We start from the raw sequence: 20,757 nt of genomic DNA, 5'->3' as shown, positions 1-20,757 counted from the left end.
CTTACCAGATCCTCCAATACCCTATGCCTAACAGTACCTAGATTCTCCTTTAAAAAGAGCTGGAGGTTCCAGCTTCATGGTCCTTGCCTCCCAACTCTGGAACACCCTACTATTTAACATCAAATCTTTTCAGTCTTTTAGGAAACATGTTAATGGATGGATACTCAATAAAAACTAACTTTTACCATCTTCTCACCTGCCGGATGATGCTGCCTATATTTAACTGTGCTATTTACCTCTAATCTGTATAAATGCCTGTATACATGAAAAATGTATATATTGTACTAGGAAACAGTTTCCTGAAGCGCCCTTTTACCTCTGGGTCTGGAGCGCGATATAAATAAATAAACAAACAAACCTTCGTCCTAGATTTAATTTTCTCCTGCAAGTTGGGTTTGTTCTGCTCTGCTACCTTCCTTCTTTGGTGCTTCTTCATTTCACGCTCTGGGTTGGAGTCCTTTGGATTAATTCAGGGATCCAATGTCCCCTGCTCTTTAACATTATTGTATTTTTATACAAATCTAGCCTGGCAGCAATGCTGCACTGTGCAGGTTATGGAACAAAACAAGTCCTCAAGTAAGCATTAGTAAGAATTATCACAGGCCATACATGGATGGGGTGTTCACAAGATGGCCAGACTCTAGGTTACACCAAGGTGTTGTTGGAAGAGCCAGGTCTTCAGTTATTTCTTACACTGAAGGAGATTTGGAGCAGTGGTGTTTAAGAACCAGAGTGTAATATGAGAGGGATTGTTCCCTAGTTTTCGCCTTGTGTGGCAGTCTTGTTTCCAGTCTAGTGATGGTCTTACTGAGATGACTTTGGCCACCCAATGTTTTTAGCTTGCCAGACTGATGGGCCGACGTACCAGCTTTGATTGCCTTTTAAGGTGAGGTGTACAGTGTTGAATCAGATCCCAGCTGGATGGGCAGGCAGTATTGTTCGTGCAGGGTTGGGGTGATCAGGTCATATTTCCAAGAGCTGTAATGAGAAGAGCCACAGTGTGGTTGGCCGCTTTGAGTACGCCAGGAGAGCAGCTAAGTGCCCTGCAAGAAGAAAGTTACCCCCACCGATCACAAGGGCGTGCATTACCATTCAAAGGTATTGGGAGGGAGGAAGAGCTTGATCTTGCAGAGGAGAGAGATCTGAGAGACATATGCTGTTTGAGAGTTTTCTGCGATGTGTTGTTGGAAGGATAGATTGCTATCCACCATAAAGCCTGAGGGATTTTGCTGAGTGGGTGAAGTTATGGTTGAAGCAGACAAAGCCTTTTTTCCAGCCACCTTTGTGGGTTTCTGCTTGGAGGGGTGGCCCAGAAGCACAAATTCTGTTGCCTTGGTGCTCCCCATTTTTCTTACCAGTTGTTTAACTTTTTGTTCTCCAATTATCTGTTCTTCGTTGCTTGTTGTTGTGCACTGTTCTACGTTGAAGAGGATTTTGTGGATTAGGAGTCCTTAAATTTCTCTATCCCATACGTAATGCTCGATACTTTGCTGCCTCTTAGGCCAACTTTACAAGTTAAGTTTTGCTAGCCATTGGCACTCCTTACTTGCTTAGCTTCAATTTTTTCTTCACATCCTTTCTGCAATTCCTCAATCCCACATCCTCCTCTTTCCTCCCCAGTGAAGAAACCCAGAATTGTTAAACCATAAATAATCTGTGCACGAGAATTGCATGCAAGCTTTCAGGTAACTCAAAGGGCTGCAAGAATGTATCACTTCAGAGTGACTGTTTTGTTAGGTCTTGATCCCTTGGATGCATGAGTGAATGAGGTTACTGGGAGAATGTTGTTGAGTACCTGGAATGTTTGCATGTGAACTCTGTTCCCGCTCCGGCAGTTGGTCAAAGCAATCTTGGTGGTGGGTGCCAGTGGATCCCCTCTGGGGCTCTGCCACTTAACTGAGCTACCTACATGTAACATCTCAAAAGGAACTTGAGTGAACTTACCTCTATTGTCTCCTGGGACTTGCTTTACAGACTTGTTTCCATTTCCCGTTTAATCACGCGGAGCAGTGGCTTGCCCTTTGCCTTTTGGTTTCAGCACCTGCACAGTAACTGTTGTGGCTGTAGGGGAGGGCATTGAAGTAGGTTGCTACAAATGAGTTGGTGATCGCCTTTTTAAATGAAACCTATTTTCAGTATCATTACGAATCAAAAAGGGGGCCTTCCAAGCACTAGGAGTGGAATACAACGTCCATGGTACTACAGTATGAACCGATTTTGGGTGAAAATGATGAAGATTTGCAATTGACTTTTCACCTTGTTAATCCAGGAGAACACAAAGTAATGCACTTTTTCATGCCAAAAAGCCAAACTAAAACTCCCTTTTGGACTATTTATATTTGAGAGAAGCAATTGCAGCGAACTGTATGATACAAGTATATGTTAATTTTTTTTTTGCATAAGCTACGAACCTAGACCACATCCCCACCTGTTTATTTCTAAGCGTTCTTTGTGCAATTTTCTTGTTGTGTTATATATGCTAAGTGGTCGTTTTTGTGTTACAGTCTCACTACATCCATTTCAGGCGACTGGCACTATCATGCCTGTTTGCTGCAGTGCCTGTGAAGTAAAGAACGCGGTCTTGAGGAGGCCGAAAACTGGGCACTCTCTATGCAAGGATTGCTTCTTCTGGGCATTCGAGGAAGAAGTCCACCAGACTATTCTCTCTGCACACCTTTTCTGCCGTGGAGAGACCGTTGGGATTGGTGCTTCAGGGGGCAAGGACTCTACCGTCCTGGCCCATGTCCTGAAGTTGTTAAATGAGCGTCATGACTACGGGCTTAACCTGATTTTGCTATCAGTGGATGAAGGTATCACGGGTTACAGAGACGACTCACTGGAGACAGTCAAACGGAACCAGCAACAGTATGAGCTTCCATTAAAGATAGTCTCCTATGAGGAGCTGTATGGCTGGACTATGGATGATATTGTGAAGCAAGTTGGGCTGAAGAACAACTGTACCTTCTGTGGGGTTTTTCGAAGGCAGGCCCTGGACAGGGGTGCCATGTTACTGCACGTAGATAAAATATGTACTGGTAAGCTCTACTTTTTTTTTTTATTTTTTTTTTTTTTTTAGTTTTACGGTTTTAAAACCCTACCATTGTCCAGGAAGTGGAAAATAATTATCATACTCTTATTTGTGGTGTAATACATTTTTCCCAGTAGACATGCAGACATTGAAATTGTACCCCATCCCTACATTTCTCAGCATGAAATTGTCATATATGATGTGCCCCACAAACTCGCATATTGTGTAATTTAATGTGCCTGCTTACTTGCAACCCATGAATTCAAAGGTTGGGTTTGCCTAACCAAAAAAATCACAAAATTACTGTTTAGTTCATGGTTTGAGTGTGTTCTTGTCAACGTTTTAGAAACGTAAAAAAAATGATCTTGTGCCTTTTTCTTACTTTTGAAGAAAATCTGTGCGAGGTGTTGACTATTTAAAAGGCAAGTTCTGAAATGATGATGCCCACTGTTTGTTATTCTTACCTCTTTTGAATGATCTTAATTGGTGACATACGTCATAAATACAGCTACTCGCACAATATGGTCTGTGGCAAAAGGTCAAAGGCACATACATGGACATCGTAGATTACCATTTAGTAAAGAACTGCAATGCACTTGGTGTGACTGTGAATTCCGCCTAATTTGGGAAAAGCAGATTTTAACAACCGCTCCGTGAAATTCACAAGCGAGCATTCGTACACAATCTCATGTATGTTTTAATCATTCTATAAAGTACATTAATGGCTGACCCGTCCTCCAACAAAACCTTCACAAACCTAAAGGAATATGCACCTTTGGGAAAATAAAACCTGTTCTTCTTGTTATTCTAAATTCTGCTGATTTTTCTATCTAGTTGAGACTTTCCCGAATATGACACTTGTTTTTAAATGTTTTACTTTGATGGGTTCCTTTTTGTGAACGGTCTAAACCTTTGAAATCCACACAACATCAAAGTATGACGGGAAGCAGTCGGAAGATCAAATACTGCTAGGTCAGCTCAAAAAAATGTTTTCACCAACCCAATTATTTAATAAAGCAACCTGTGTTTCTCCTTCAGCTCATTCCTTATAAAATGATATTTTCTTTTTTCCTGTAACAACAAAAAAAAAAAGCAAATTCAGTCAAGGGGACATAAGGCCCTGAACATGGCGAGTCAATTGAAGTCTCTGTTCCGGATCCTAACAAAATCTAATAAGAGGCTTGATCTGCCACAGAAAGCTAGTAGGGTATTTTAAACCTCCATGAGTAAGTTCATCACATGTGAACAGATGTCTCCCCATCTGCACCCCCACTTTAGTGGCCCATTCATGTGAAATGGGAATCGGAGGACCTCCAGTGAGAAGCAGTTAATGGGCCTCATTACGAGTTGGGTGGTATTCCCGCAGAAAATCTGCCGGAATACTGGGCAACTGAATTACCGTTAACGGCATTTGGTCCGGCGGTATTACTGCCAGATTACAAGTGGCGGTGTACGTCCCCATTTTTTATGAGTCCATAGGACTTGATGGGGCATTTTTGGCGAAATATGTTGATCTCAAAGATTTTACTCCTACCTGTACATCGGTGTTGTGCTACATCACCATGCCATCGCTTGACCTATTTTGGTAAGCTGGTCTCCTCTGGAGCGTGAGCGTCTTGTAGAGATTAGAAATTAGCCCTCTAAAATTGGGGGCGGGGTGAAGCAGGGGTATGACTGTTGACTGTCTGCCTTGTGGTTCCCTCTTTCTTAACTTTATTCCATGTCCAGTGATGCATCTGACAAATTGACACTCATCATATGTGCAAATGGCCCATCGCAAAAGCGTTGTGAAACAAATTCACACAATCCTCTTTTCCATACTTAAACACATTTTTGCTCCTAGGGAGATATTTCCACAGCACTCTGAGGGAATGTAAAACCATATGACTTGAAGGCAAGACGTGGTTTTCAACAAAAGGAAAGACCAAGATCCCTATAGTGGTAGCTATAGCGGAGCAGCCAGGCTTAACTCATGGGAGTGGGCAGGCTGTTAATTCCCCATACTTACCCCTAGAGAATACACTACACTGGTATACTGCAAAATGTGATTTTATAATGGTGTACAAGATCAAAAGGGTACTCTAGTTTAAACATAGTACATAGTCTCAGTGCATGTCTAAAAACCATAATGGGCCCACTACAGACCTTGCCCACTCCCCAAGCTAAATCTATGCCTCCTACCTGGTGGTAGACCCAATTCCAGTGTATATGGGTAAAGGGTGGGAGGAAAAGGGAACCACAGACCATAATACTCACACGTACAAAGTAATGATCAATACTCAAGTTTAATTCATTTTATAATCTCAATATAAATTGCCATACATAGGCTCAATAATTCGCCTCACGCCTAGTACATAGCAAATGTACACTATGCATTACATATAGCACCAAGAGTGAGGAAAATTCATTAACACTTTGCAACGTAACACAAATGACCGAAAAGGTTAGGCCACAATTGGGCTTACAGTACCAGACCAATGGGTTTATATTACACTCCTAGAACACAGGAGTACAAGCTACCAGTCTCTTTGCCTACAACTCCAGGGACCTAACGAGGACCTGTAAAAGAAGTCCATGTGCAAGTAGGTACCATTCAATGCACCTTACAGGAGTTTTCCAAGTGGTTCACAGGTTCCCCATGATCAATAATAGGACAAAGTCTTCAGGCAGAATTGTTGTAAGGGGAGGTTGGAGTCGGGTAAGTCTGATTGCTATCACACAGGTGCAGAGGAAACAACAATAAGCCTTAGGAGAGCCTCTTTCGAAGAGATCGGTTCCAGGTTCGAAAACCCCGAAGCCCAAGGATGAAAAGCTGGATTCCGGCAAATAGAAGTCCATGGTAAACTGCAGAAGATGGGGGACCTGAAGAAAGCCACTACCTCAAACTCAGGGGCGCTCATAGGGTAACTACCAATAGAAACTCTCCAGCCTAGGACCCAGGACCTAGGCTTAAGTATTCGGGGGAATCAGTTTTGGGAGACTTGGTTCAGGAAGGGCGAAACAACCCATTAAATACAAGTCTTTTGGAGTAACAGGATTCGTTTACCAATGGACTTGTGTCCCAGACCAATGATGACCCAGTCAAAGAATAATTGTCCCAGGAAGGAGGAGAAACCCGACCAAGTGGATCATGGCGGTTCGAGAGGCAAAAATAAGCAGCCAGCCAGAAGAAAATGTCCCCAGGGCAACAGTGGAAGCGACCCAAGTAACCAAATATGAACAACAGAGGCAGGGTAATGATGTCCCACCACCCTTCTGAATGAGAGAGGCTACCTACCCAAAATTGCTACTACTCGGAGGACGAATCTGGAAGACCACAGAAAAATGGGCCAGAAACGGACCCAACAATGGACATCCGATACTTCTGGTAAGAGCTAGGGCATGACTAAAGAAAGCCCTGGGAGGATGCCAAGTAGATGAAAACAATAACTGGGTTTAAGCAAAAAGGCACTGGACCCATCCCGTATGGCCAGACCTGGTCCTTTAAAAGCAGAAACATGACGTTGTGGCAAAAAATCTTCCAGCAGGTAAATGAACCTAAATAAATCCCAGAAGAGCTGCGGAAGGGTCAGGTTGCCCGCTAGATGTGCCCATTCGGTAATCGGCTGGATTAAGCCAGCCTTCTAATCGCGCAAAAAGCTAACTCACAAAGGTTTTAGCAGCCAGCCAGATAGGTGGGCCTTACAAAAAAAAACCTAACTACCAAGCCCATCCACAGACCGTTTGTATTGGTCTGTTTAGGGACAGGGACCAGCGTAAACCACTACAAAGCATACAGGGCAAGGCTCTGTGAACCAATGTTTGTACAATGGCCATTGTAGCCCTACCTGGTGGCTTAACAAGCAAAGGAAAGGCCAAGAAAGAAAATGTCTCAGAGTAGGATTTAAAATACAGTAGCACCCCAATGGCTACCACAAAGGTACACTGGGCTACGAAAGCAGTAAAATAGGTTGCACCATGGTTGAAGCCAAAACGAAATTACAGTTGCCACCTGCCTATTTCACAAAACCAATATAGGGTGAAATATTTAACACTAGGGCCAAAATTTAAAAAACGCCATTTTCTTAGCCATATCAGACAACATGTGAAAGGTTTGTGCCGGGGGAGTACAGCAGAAGCCATTCAATCCACAAAATAAGACCAGAGATCCCAGAAAACCGACGGGGTGGGGGCAAACAAAGAGTTTAGGGGTCCCTTAAAATTGAACATCAGAGTACTCTCCCCAAAATGGAAGTCTGTCCTAAAACATCACAATGCGTTTTTCTCTCGTGTGGTGCCATAACACAATTCAATACACTAGCCACAACAAACTCCTCAGCTTCTTTCATATCTTTGTTGATGCTGTTTTAAGCCATTCGTGGACAACTTGCAGTTGAGCTGCCTGGTGATACATGATAAAAATGGGGCCGTCCAATTCCCCCTCCTCCTCTCCCCTCCCAATGCCCTAAACCTACAAAATGTCCTCCCAAGTATCCTGTCATGGGGCCCATTACGAATAAATCCCATTCCCTCATTTTGTAATCTAAGGGCTATCGCATCAAACGCACCTACACGGGGCACCTGGAACAGATGGAAAAGTCAGACGTTCATTCATCTTAATAGAGGCAATCTGCACAAACCAAACTGTCAGACAAGGGGATCCTCCCTTACTTTGGCAATAGTGTGGGATATTTGACAGAGGAAAGACCTTCTCTGCACCTCGTAACTTAAGACACCCAGGTATTTAATATTGAAATATGCCTATCTGAAAACTGTTTCCCCTCCGCTATATCCCCCCCTGCAATGTTCCCCCAACCCAGTCATGCTCCTATTCATCACCTCGCTCTTCTCTCATTTGACTTTAAAGCCAAGCACTAAAGTGGAGTCTGCCAAGAGAAGTGGAATGGAAGGGACAGGGTTGGAATTTGAGAATATTCTCTGTGACCAGAGTATCTCTGTGTACCATATGCTTGATGCTCTTGGGGCATCTCTCCTGGAAACATCTTCACCACCACTACAGAGACCACCACATGACAGTTGGCAACCCTGTCTTGTTCCTCTCACTAGTGAAAGAACAGCCGAGGGGAAGCCATTTACCCTGACTCGGACTGTGGTATTACTATGAATGGCAAAGACGGCTATGAGAGTTGTCCCCAAACCCAGCTTTTTCATCACCTCTTGCCACTCAGTCAAATGCCTTCTCTGCAGGTGTTGTTCTGTGGGATAATATAAGTCCACATCCCTCTTTGCATTATCTGAGGCTTTTTACAGATTGGTCCATACAGGGTAGACTGGTTCATTTCTATTATACCAGGCAGTACATTGTGCAATCTGTGAGAATATTTGCATAGATTCTAGTGTTGGGAGTTTAATAAGGCGATATGGCAGTATCAAACATAAAGGTCTCTTCCAGCTTTGGTAGGACCAACTCTTTGTCTCCCCCTTTTGTTTGTGTGCCGGTTCTCTCTCTCTCATCATGTAATTAACCAGGATGTGTAAGGGATTGAGCAAGAGTGGGGGGGGGGAGGTCTTGTAAAAGAATGTGGTAACCCATTTGGGAATGGAGCCTTATTAGTTAGTTTCAGATGACTTTAAAGCAATCACAATTTCCTCTTTAACTGACTATCAAGAATTATCTTCTCTGAGGGTAAAATTGAGTGCAAGTCTCACAGGTTGAGAGAAATTCAGAAAAACCCTCGGTGTTCGTCAGTCTAAAAAGTGCCTATATGTTTCCCCATGTGCACACATCGATTCCCCTCTACCTAGTTTTCTAGTTAGCAGATATTTTAGCCTTGAGTTTATAAGCTAATAATTTGCTATTTTTGTTTCATAGTGTTTGTTTGACTCGGATGAGGGCACATTTTATTTTTGTTAGTGGTGAGAATGTTTTAAATTGCTTGCTTACTGCCTGGTGAAAGACCTACCAAGTCCGGACTCCCAATAGTGTTTCTCAAGAGATGAAACCTCTACTTGAAGTTTATTTGATTCCAAGCCACAGACTTCTCAGCTTCAGCGTTTTCTCTAAGATATAACCTCCCATTGTGTAGAAATGTCAAGTAAGGTGGTGGGTTTCTCTTTAATGTAGTTAATTATGTCTGTCTCATTCATAATTTGATGGTTTTTATGGGTTGTGTTCATATTATGGGTCACTGATCATCCAGTATAAACCAAAGGTAACACCAGAGCATGGTCATCTAGCGCAATGGCCCCAATACGCATATGAGATGGGGCCAAAACGGGATCCCCCAACATGACCTAGTTGATGATAGTTTACCTTTTGTGAGTATTCAAACAAAATGTGGACTGTTTGTTTCGAGGGGAGACCGACCTATTTAAATAGCCAATGCATGGCCATGGCAGTCTGCTTTAACCCCCTTTGGTTGGCCCTGGATACTGTACCGTGTTCTGTTAAAAACTAGGTTGCAGTAGTATTCTAGTAGGAGAACAAGTATAGCAGATTATGCATAGGTTGATAATAAAATAGTCCCTGACCCTGATTTGGCGCCTTTGTGGCCTTATACTGTTCCTGCCGTGGCGCGATACATACCTTCACAGTTGACCAGTCGTTTCTTCAAATTGTAAGTTGCATACAAACAAGATCCTCCTTTTTTTTTTCTTGACTCCTTGCGGAACAGAAGTACTGCATTTGAAAGTGGTAGAACAGTATGTCACTGTCTTATTGCAAGAGGTGGATTTCTTAGATACAGGCTATGTCTATGTTTTGGTCTCTGGGACAGTGTAGTAGACAAACTCTTTTGGTGGGAAACGTTTGGGATATGGCATTCTAGACCAAGGGTCCTCTTCTCCTAGAGCCATTGACAACACTTTGTACTCCAATGCAAGTGAACGTAAAGTGTTAAGTGGCAACTTTGAATGAGCAGAGGTTGTTCAATTCACTCCTGATGTAGTAGGTGACAAAGGCACATTTTTAAAAACTAAGAAATTGAACCACTGCACAATTATACCTCAATGCTCAAAACCTTAATTGGACACAAAGAAAACCACTCTAGGTTTGGAAAGGGGACAGGTACAGTCCCAGAACTAAAAAGCCCTAGGAATTGCTCTGGTGCCCAGTTCCCAGGAATTCCTTTCAGAAAAGCTGTGGTTACAAACTGTTGGGGATGCCCCCTTTGTCGGCCCAGAGGATATGCAGAGGGGGCTCAAGGCTTTTTCAAATTGGAGGAGAATAAGTTCTGGCATGGTAGCAAGGCATATTTTACTCAAAGGGGGCAGCTAAGCATAAAAATGTTTGGAAACCACTGTCGTAACCATTGGGCACCAGACTTGTTCCATAATGTGTGGAGAAACTGTTACCTTCCATTTTACAAAATATCAAGAAATGAAACCAGGTAACGAGAGGGCAAACAAATCCAGGAGCCTGAAAGGTAGACTGTATGAGCGTGCCCAAACAGCTGGGTCAAGGTGGGTCTTATTTGGCATAACTTTGGCTATGAACAGCCTTACTATTGAACAACCATAACCCATATCTACAGATCCTGCAACTTCGCTCCTTACTGGCAACCAATGAATAAATCAGTTGGTGATGGATGCAGTCAAGAAAAACATAGCAGTTAACTTTTCAGTTTCAGCAGAGGAGCCTTCTCTTGTCTTCTGATATTTAACCCAGAAAAAGCAGTAGAATTGGGGTAAAAAGCCCCTTTATTAACAAATGGTGCTTTCAAATCGAAAAGCAGGACATTATAACGTTTATTAAGAAAGCCAGTTCCTCGCATACGTCGTGCCCGGAAGGCCTCACCAATCTGATGCTGAAGGAAGAACCAGAGCTATGGGCAGATTTATTTTATACTCTAATTTATACAGGTGATGAAGCTAAAGAAACTATCGCACTAGTGCCCTGTTGTATGTTGTGGGCAAGATTTTTGCCTCCATTATCTTGGAGGGCCTGACCAAATGGGGGGGAATAACTTCTTCAAACCCGGTTTCACAAAGGGAGTGGGCACTTCCCTGAACTTTATTTTTTTAAGTAACATCATGAAAACGCGTACAATGATAAAATAAACTCTCAAATATATCTAGCATTCATCGACCTGGCCCAAGCTTTTGACGGCATAGAAAGAGATTTCTTGTGGGCTAAATTTATGAAACGGGACTGCCCCGGTGATCTATTGGGAGCCATAAAAGTTCTATACTCCTCCATTTCGTTGAAGGTCAGATTGGACAGGACTGGGTACCTTTTGAGATCAATAAAAATGGGTCAGGGTTTAAAGCAAGGTTACCCTTTGGCTCCAGCCCTGTTTTAATCTATTTATTTCGGACCTGGATGAACATTTAAGACGGGCCAGATCTTTTCTGCCTCAGCTTGATTGAGGGGCTCTGAGCGGGTTGCTGTACACAGATTATCTGGTTCTTTTGGACTAGACACCAATAGGTTTGCAGCACCAGCTTGGCGCCTTGCATATATATATGTAGAGCAGAATGACCTTAGCGTAAATGTAGCCAAATCAAATGTTCTAATCCTGTGCCCCCTGTCAGCAAAGTGTACGCTGTCTTTTCGGTTTTGAATCAAGAGGCCCTATGAAAGTTGGAAACCTTTACATACTTGGGCATGTGCCTGAACATTAGTGTAGTTGATGCCCCGAGGGGGAAAACACTTTAAAAGCTAAAAACCTTGCAGCGCAGGGACGTGTCTTGTAGAAAAAAATATGGTCGCTATTCGTTTGTGCCATTCCTGAACTTTTACAAGCTGAACGTTATGGCTATTTTAACCTATGGGGTGCAAGCTATATTTGCATTACCTGCCAACACATGGTCTATGTTGGAAGGCCTATTCTGGAGAAGAGTGCTCATATTGCCTAATGGAGTCCCGATACAAGTAATTTGGCATAAACTCGGTCTTCACTCCCTGCACGCATTGGTGATGTGGAAAGCTCCATCATTGTGCCGAAAATTATAGCTCAGGAAGAACCTGTTATGTTCCAAATGATCAGGGACATGTTAAAGAATTAATTAATCTTAAATGACGAAGCAGGCCTGCAGCAGCGTTCTCAAAAAATTGGGCATGACTGAGGGTGTCAAGTGACTTCTATTCAGCAATCCCACTGTCAGTGCCTCGTCTGGGACGCCCAAGTGAAGCCCTTATCATATATTCTTATGACAAGTTATACTCTGGATGATAAACCCTTATATAACGCCCCTCTTTGAATCCGCCTGACCTCACTGAGCCAAGAAGTAGGTTTGTTTTGCAATTTAAAAGATTTATTGGAAAAATTAAACTATATATATATATATATATATATATATATATATAATCTCACACTTTTATAATAAATTATATTTGATCTCACACTTAAGAATATGACGGTGATCAACAATGGATAATATTACAATTGTAGGCTTATTTAATGACTTAGGAGTTGATATAGGAAGGAAAAGGTAACGGAGAATGCTTTTATGGTTTCAAGGAAAAACAATGATGGAAAGAAAATGCAGTACAGAAATAACTGATAGGGTTTCACAAGAGATAATATGTTCACTTTTCCCCTTGTGGCAATTCACACCCCCCCGCGCCCTCCCTATCCAATATAAGGAGATGGAAGTAAAGCACACAGTTTTCTGGAATACAATCACAATACAATACGAATTTCAGTTCCCCCCCCAGCAAGCTTAGAGAAACAGGGATGGTTTTAAACACAGGCAAAATACTTTAAGTGTGATTTGCAAAAAAATGGAAAAATATGCTAAAAATGCTTTTAATTCCCTGTAAGAGGGTCAGGGTAGTGATAGCTATTTAATATTAGTTCAAGTCACACTGGCAATGCTCAATGAGGGATTAGCAGGTTGAAAACGAATTTTAGCAGTTCAAGCAAAAGCGGCTATTTTGACAGGAGCTCATTTTTCAATTCGCTGCAATTTATCCGAATGCGTCGAGCGTGATTACGGAAAAACTATATAGCGTGTTGGAAAGCTTAGAATCTTAGCTTTAAAATGAAAGTTAAATCTCGTTCCTAGCACCTACGATTCAAAAGATACAGACGATTTAGTGAAGGTAGTTTCTCGAAATTAAAGTAAACTTCAGAATGACAAAATCACACTTTTACAGCTTTGAAATGATAGAATGAACACACGATTCCTATGATGCAGTTCTGGACAGGTTCAAATGTTTTGAATCCGATTATTTTAAACTAAGAGATGGGTTCTCCACAGTTATAGCTGAGTACTCCCACTATAAATTTGAAATAGGCCGTCAAGGTCTGGTCAGTTTGGTTGGTTCTCTCTCCACGGATGGTCTTTAGTACCGGTTCTGCTCACAGCGGTCTGGTCTGCGGATCTGGATCTCTGGTTCTGGTCTTGGCACTGCACAGCGGTCTGGTCTGGGTCTCTTGAATTGGATCTGACGGTTCTGGATACACAGGATTCTTAGCAAGCAGCAAACCGCACAGCCCAGCGGTTAAATAGTTTGCAAAGGATTTTGAGGCCTGCTGAAGCAAACTCAGCTTGTGGGTAAGGCCTTTGCTTTAAGTTCTGGAGTCTGAGTCCTAAGTTCTGGAGATGGTCCTTCTGGATATTGTCTGGTCCGGCAAAATGCTTCGCCGAAAGTGGAAAGTGAATCCCCTGCCTGTCCAAAGCAGTCTCTTTTGATGTGTTTTGAAAATGGGTGTGTGCGTGGGCGTAACTAAGCCTGCCCCTCACAACTTATCATTGGCCAAGCTCTCCTCTCTCCCTTGATTGGGGGAAAGAATGGAGCGTCATCGGGCATCAATTTTATGGCATACAGAAAGAACACTCCCCTTTGCATTTACTTAGAAAAATCAATTTTACCCAAAACACATATTTCCCAGATACAGTTTGTTGAAATTACATGTACACATTGCAGATGGATTAAGGTACATTCTTGCCCAACTCTGATCTTTCTAAGAGCTTGGGTTAAGAAATGACAACATTTTTTCGCTTTTGGTAGCTTTAGCAACATTGGTTTTTCATCAAATCTTTACTTAGTCCTGTACCCTCTCCCTGAGCATATTACAGTAAGTTACTATGTCTCTAGCATAAACACAGTGTCTGCAATATTAATAAATAGCGGGGTTCGGTCCCAGAACACCGCACAAAGTGGAGTTTGGTCTCAAATCGTGAGGGCATTTTTTCATATTAAGGACCCCCAAATTGTACATTTGTGAGCTTAATACAAGATTTCAGAAGCATTTAACTTAAACATATATTTGCTGCAATATGAATCCACAATCCAGTCTGGCCCGCACCCAGAAGCTTGGTGAGTCAGAGATCACAGGCCTCTCCTTTCTCCAGAAGTCCACACCCAAAATCAGCATACCCCATTCAATTGAAAGGGTCTATTGTGTTGTGTCCTGCAGGCTGCAGGGGAAACTCCTCCCTCTCAATCAACAGGGCCATGTGATATCCTGGGCTCTTGTGTGTGTCTTTGAGGTGTTAATGGTTCTCAGGAAAAGCAAGTCTTTTGAACTTTTAATTACATAAGACCCCCTTCTGTTCAATGCACATTTCTGCAAGACAGCTCTCCTGTCAGGATTTATAGAGGGCCAGCACCGGTCAGTGTCCAATGCCGGTACTGCACCTATTTTTGACAGCTGTCTTGAATTAATACATTTCAAAAAGAAAGGATTTTACTTGATAGTATCTGATCCTTGCTTGACATGGCATTGATGTGGATCTGCAGTAGAGTAAAGTAAAACACTCGACCAGAGTTGGATTTTTGTTTGGTGGTTCCGGGCCCATGATCTTAGCAATTTTTGACATTATTAAAAACGGATTTTGAACAGAACCATCTTTCTTTGCACTGGTGGGTGGCAGGTCAGGGGACCATTTTGGTGTATGCAAAACTGCGCGGTTCTCCTGGATTCTGGCACAATGTGGGCTTTTTCGGCCATCTTGGATTTTCTGAGCCCACAGCACCAAATGTTGCAGCATAATAACTTGAACGTGGGTCAAGACACCCAACAAGGGTTAGATATTGATAAACCCAGCAGGAGTTAAAGTTAAAATATGGAAGAGGGACTGGGTTGGGACGCAGGAAGCTTGAAAGGTATATACATTGTTCCATCCCAGCATCCTGGATTGTAGACCATGCAATGTTCTCCCAAAATACTTGGTTTCCAAGCAGCAATAACTGTGCCCAATTTCTCCTCGAATTAACCTTTACCCCACAAAAGAAATCTTATTTGATAGGAAGATAATTGGTATAAAAGATCCGACATGCAGATTTTGCACAGTTACTAGTAACTTAGAATCGCTTTAGCACCTTTTGCTATTTTCCACAGGCTTGACAGAAATGCGAAAACGATTTCTTGAGAGAATCTTCTCTAAGAGCAATAGTATGACACCAGAAGAGTGGTGAAGGACCTTTTAAATGGGTGAAAGAGTCCCCCTTGGTTTTAGCTTTGATTAGATTTTTAGAAGAATTATTTAAAGAAATGTCGTATATTACGGGTTATATGAAATATGATTGTGATTTTTATCTATTGCCCCTGTACCTTTCTCAAGAATTGTTATGGTATCGATATTTAGTTTAGTTTATTTCCCCCCGCCCTCCCCAACCATTCTGCATAAATTGCCAAACTGTCTGCTTTTTCCGGAACCAGGAGTGGGGGCAGGAGAGTTTGGGGATGAGGGGGTATACATCCAACAGGCATGCCGCTTCTTTAAAGTTCTGCATTTTGTCGTCTTAACCACCAGGATTCCTAAGGGGAAATATCATTAATTTATATTTGATATTCAAGAGTCAAAGCATGTCATCTGTGATTGGCTAAAAAGTCCCCAAATTTAATGTTGCAGCCTCAATGTCTTGATAATACAGAAAAGATTGCCCTTGGTGTGAGATGGTGCCCATTTCACAATCAACCTTTCCATAGAGCGGGCATGACACCCTCTCTTGTTTGAGCCTTCCCCCTCATCCCTGGAACTGACCTTGTGTATCCTGTCAATTGTGATGCTTTCTTTGTGAATTACAGGAGCTATTGCTTAAAACCTTTCCTGGATCCATCCCTCTTGATTCTTACCTTTTGGTGCCTTCAATTTTGGCCCATCGTTATGACGTTTTCGCATCTGAGGCAATTTTTTAAATCTCTGAGAATGTCAGTGGAAGATCCAGGCTCCGTTTTGTGTCATTTTGCTTTTAGCAAATGAGGTTGTTCTGTAGTCCTTCAACAAACCTAATTCCTTCTTCAACAGTTTACTGATATTTGATTGGCATGAGAGACCCATGTAGATCGGCTATTTCTGCTGCCTGGATTTCTTTTTTCTTTGTATCAGTGATGTTGTTTCTCAGCTGAGTATGCCTGTTAAATAAGTCACGTTCCATGAGTGGGAGGCTGGTGTCCCATAGGTCTGACGAAAGGGATTTGATTGTATTTGACCTTTGGGAAGAACAAATAACAATCATATACCGGATGTAAAGATGGGAAGACCGTGGCAAAATCACATAGGTTAGAGTAAGAGTAAAACCTTTTGGCACCGTAGGCTCAAACGCTGCCAACTCATGGAATGTTCCAGGTATTGTGACCCCAGGTCTGGAGTGTGAGGAATGGGTGTAGAAGGATATACCGAAACTGGAACCAACTTCAAGATGACTCTACGTATTACCCCAACTCTTAATAAAGCGATGTTAAAGAACAACGTATGTGTCTCGAACACTCGTTCACGCCCTTCTGCTCACTCGGAGATGTTGCAGGATGTCAGAGTTGGGCATCCCTAAGGACCTTGGTTTAAGGAAAGGGACTTGCCTTCCCCTCTGTCTCCTGCACCAGGCGCTATTCCAGAGAGGCCATGTAGGGCCACTCCCTCGCATCCTTTGCTCACAGGCAAGTCTCCACCCAATGCCACCTCAAGCAACCCTAGGACCCCGAGTGCTCACTAATTTGCTTGAACCTCGATTGCTCACACTGCCTGCATCCCTGCTCCAAAGGGCCAAGTATGTGTTTAGTCTGGTTTGGGGGAGGTAATCGGGTGGCTGACTAGTTCTGTAATTTCGTTTGGTCTACCTAGTATTTACTGGGGCTCCAGTTAGAGCTTTCATTAAATGGAAGCCTGCACAAAACCCCTCTGGGAGGTAAGTTGAGCCTTCAGAGAAATCCTTCAATTTCCAAAAAGTGCCAGAAGGGCACCCAGAGCTGGGGCACATCACTGCCTGTATCCTGACTGGAACTGATCCTCAGAGGTGCCGCCTGCCATATTGTGCTCCCCACTGGCTGCATCACCTGTGAAATTTGCATTGGCTTTGCTCACAATTGCTCAGTAGCTTCATGGCATGTGCTCTCAATAATTCAAGCCATTTGTTTAGGGAGCCGTAGGAGATTTCAGCTAACTGATGTGTCAGGGTAGTTGCAATTTACAGGTTTCATCGCCATCTTCAGGTGCTGCTGGCAACACCCTTGTTTCTCTGTCACTTCATCTTACTGTAATTCTGTATTTCTCCCATCTTTTAGGCCTCATCTTGACTGTCGCTCATCTGTTTCTGTGCATTCTGTTTTCTGTTTTCCTTGTGTAGCCCAAGTTTCTTTTGCTCTGGCCTGCTGGATGACGCTTGCCGCCAGGTCACGGAGAGAAACACTACTTAAACGCCCAAACCAGACCAGCTTTAAGAGTATGTTGGACATCCCGAAATAAAAATGTTAACAAAAGGGTTCCTGAGTCTGCAGCCAGAAATAAGACCCAATACCTGGTTGGATTTTTGCCGCTTAGGTTGGATGTCTCTTGGTTTTAAACCGTTGCCTCCTGAGCACTTCTTGGACTTGAACATAAGTTTTCCAACATAAAATACAACCTATGTATCACCCATGGCACAAAGCCCATCCAACTCCATATCCCATTCTGGTGGCCAGAGGAGAGCACTTGTAACTTGGATGAATAAAAGGTATGCTCCTGGGTCACCCAGTGCAAAGAATCCTAAACTATTCAGTACTACTAGCATCATCTCCTATTGTGCAAGGCATAAAATAGGCAGTGTTGCATAGCAATCTGCTATTCAAATCTGTGGGTTTGCTAATTAAATTGACAATTATGTAGTGCAGCTAGCTATTTAAATGACCCTGTTCAATGTGAGCACAGATCACCCTGCATTCCGCTCTTGCCCTCAGGACTCTCGCCACCCTCTTTTCTCTGTTAACTGCAAGTTCAAAGTAGCTAATGTAGAGCATGCAGCAACAATCCTCTCCCCCACTCTTCAGCGTCAAAGGCCTGTGGGGGGGTGCTAGGCACAAAGAATTCTGTTTCACAATTATTTGAAAAAGAAAGAAGTAATCGGGATAATAACTTTCACTAAGCTAACTATATACGGTTTGGCAAAGACCAGTATGTGTTAACTTTTTTTAAAAGACAGTTCTGCAATTCCATTCCTAAAAAATGTAATTGTTACATAATGCATAATTGCAGTATTGCTACAGTAAAACACTGCATTGTCTGCATGATTTTCAGTAAAGTTTAGGTTGGTGCATCTAGATCTCATAGTGTCAAATACATTTTGTTGGGAAAGGCGCATCATATTGATGAGTGAACGCTTTAAAAAATGTCTTTGATCGCACAGCCAAATGCTTTTGATGACCAGTCTAGTTCTGTGACGTGCTGGCTGCAAACATCTGTGCAACTGGTGCACCAATCTTGGGGGTTTCTGGGAATGACCCTTCGGTCAGGGAGGCATTAATGATGCTGAGTAGTGCGTGAGCGCAGGGCCCATCAATGTTTTAATGATGGGGGACAGGATGATGTCGTCAGAGTTGGGAGATAGGTTTGAGAGAAGCAAGTGTTTTTAGGCTGTCTGTGGGGGAGAGAACTCCGTTCAAATGGGCAGTACGCATGCTGTGGTGCAGTGGGGGCTAATGCTGTGATTCGATCTGTCAGATTTTGTCTATTTTATTTCAATTTGGCACAGAGCAACTTGAGGTTGGTGAGATCTCCAGAGTTGTAGTAGTAGGATTGTGACATGGTCCGACCAGTTGAGTAGGATAGGGCCTGCACAGGTGATGAGGGGGAGATGATTTAAAGTCTAAGTCTATGTTGTTGCCTTTGTTGTGTTGGGGAGCACAATTTACCTAAGGTCTGTGGATCCAGTCAGTGCAAAAAGCGCACTTAGAGTATGGTGGTCACTTCGAGTGGGGTGGTCGGCATGAAACATCTGGGTGTTAAAATCTCAGAGAAACACATTATTAATGTGCTAATTTGGCAGGGGGGTGAGGATGTTGGCAATTAGTCACTCCTATGATATGATCTGTAGATGAAGTGGAAGGTGATAGATTCCTTGTGAGATAAAAGGAACAGGCAGGCGAGGGATTCAAACAACATTCTGGGAGAGGGGATGGTGGAGCAAGGCTAATCACTCCTGTGGATGCATGCCACTCTAGCTCCTGCCCTTCCTGGATAGTCTGATTGTTGAATACAGTAGCCTGGGGGGTAGGAGGACATTGAAAACATGGGGGGTGGGGGAGATTGAGGGGCGGGACCATGTTTTTGTGTTTAAGAGGGCTTTATGTTTGTAAGAGACGAGTTTGCTGCTCTGTGACATGAGTGACTGCTGTGCAAGCATTGATCCAAATGAGGGGGCGTGTTTGTGTGGTCTATGGGTGTTAGATGGGGGTATGGGTGATATTGATGAGATTTGCTATGGCAGCTTGCCCGGGCTGCTCGGGGTGCTTGGGCAGTCGAACCCTAGTAAGGGTGAGGATAGGTTGTGGAGGGAGGAGACGCATGGTGATGTATTTTGGCGAGTACTAGCGGCAACTAATTTGTAGGTGGAATGCAGGAAAAAGGGTGTGACTCTTAGTCCGATCAGGCCTGAAGATGCAAAAACAGGTAAAGTCCTTGTCTTTTTCAGTCCTTTGCTAAGGGCACTGGTGATAAAGACACGCAAGGATGACTGGTGAAATAGGTGGTGGCCAGAGCAACTGAGTGGCTGAGCCTGGACGCGTGACCAGCAGCTTTCTCACTGCTGTTTCCTCTACTTCTTGGGTCTCCCAGAAACGTGGTTCATAGACAGCTATGTGGTGGTGTCTCCTGCCCCATGGCTACAAGATTCTAGCCTACAACAGACCTACCAAATCTGGTGGCGTTGTTTCCCCGATCTACACTTCCTGGATCTCCACACTCACCCTTTCGTCCTTCAAGAGCATTACCTGTCTTGCAATCCACACCATCTGCAGACACTAGGCTCTCCTATTACATTATCAAAATGGGCCAACCACCTGGCCTCATTCCAGACAGCCAACACCCTACTCCTCTTGGGTAACCTTAACCTCTTGTTGGACTGTCCTACCAACCCCTATGCCAACATTTCCTTCACACACTGCAACGCTCTCTCCTTAACCTGCTGGCCTTCTGGACCCACCGTCCAAGGCGGCCGCCTCTGAAAAATTCACTCTCTCCTGCTCTCATGGTCTGGCTCCCCTGCCTCTCTTGCAGGATGTACAAGCCTTCTAACACAAGCTCAGACAACCAGTCTGCTGCTACACCCCCAGTGTGGGTTAGATCTATGAAACTAGTCACCCCACAAGCCTTTGCACAATTCTTCTCTGTGCGTCCTACCAACTGTACCTTTATTGATGAGCTTCTCTAGACTACTGTGAAGTCACTGCCACGTTCCACCTATTGGCTCTTCTCATCCAAAAGAAAGCTAATCCCTTCAAGAACCACTACTACTGACTTGGCCAACGTATAGCCCAGCTCTCTAGAATGCTGATGGATCGGAGAAAAACTGCCATAGTTGAGAAGAATCCAGAGCTTTGGCATTGAACCATATCTCTACAGGGATTTTAAATGGGGATAGTGCCCGA

The 20,757-nt window shown here is 43.3% G+C and overlaps 1 protein-coding gene across 1 annotated transcript in view; it reads left to right on the top strand.

The window, feature by feature from the left end:
* CTU1 (cytosolic thiouridylase subunit 1) overlaps positions 1 to 20,757 on the top strand; it is a 204,403-nt gene that overhangs the window by 151,352 nt on the left and 32,294 nt on the right. Inside the window, exon 2 of the mRNA XM_069649672.1 lies at positions 2,505 to 3,035. Coding sequence (XP_069505773.1) covers positions 2,540 to 3,035 — 496 coding nt within the window. The 5' untranslated portion in view covers positions 2,505 to 2,539. The remainder of the gene's footprint in view (positions 1 to 2,504; positions 3,036 to 20,757) is intronic.

This window comes from Ambystoma mexicanum, chromosome 1p, assembly GCF_040938575.1.
Source record: "Ambystoma mexicanum isolate Mex_15411 chromosome 1p, UKY_AmexF1_1, whole genome shotgun sequence".
Lineage (NCBI taxonomy): Eukaryota > Metazoa > Chordata > Amphibia > Caudata > Ambystomatidae > Ambystoma > Ambystoma mexicanum.
Note: the sequence above shows the minus strand (reverse complement) of the source record. Positions and strands in the feature narration are given on the sequence as shown.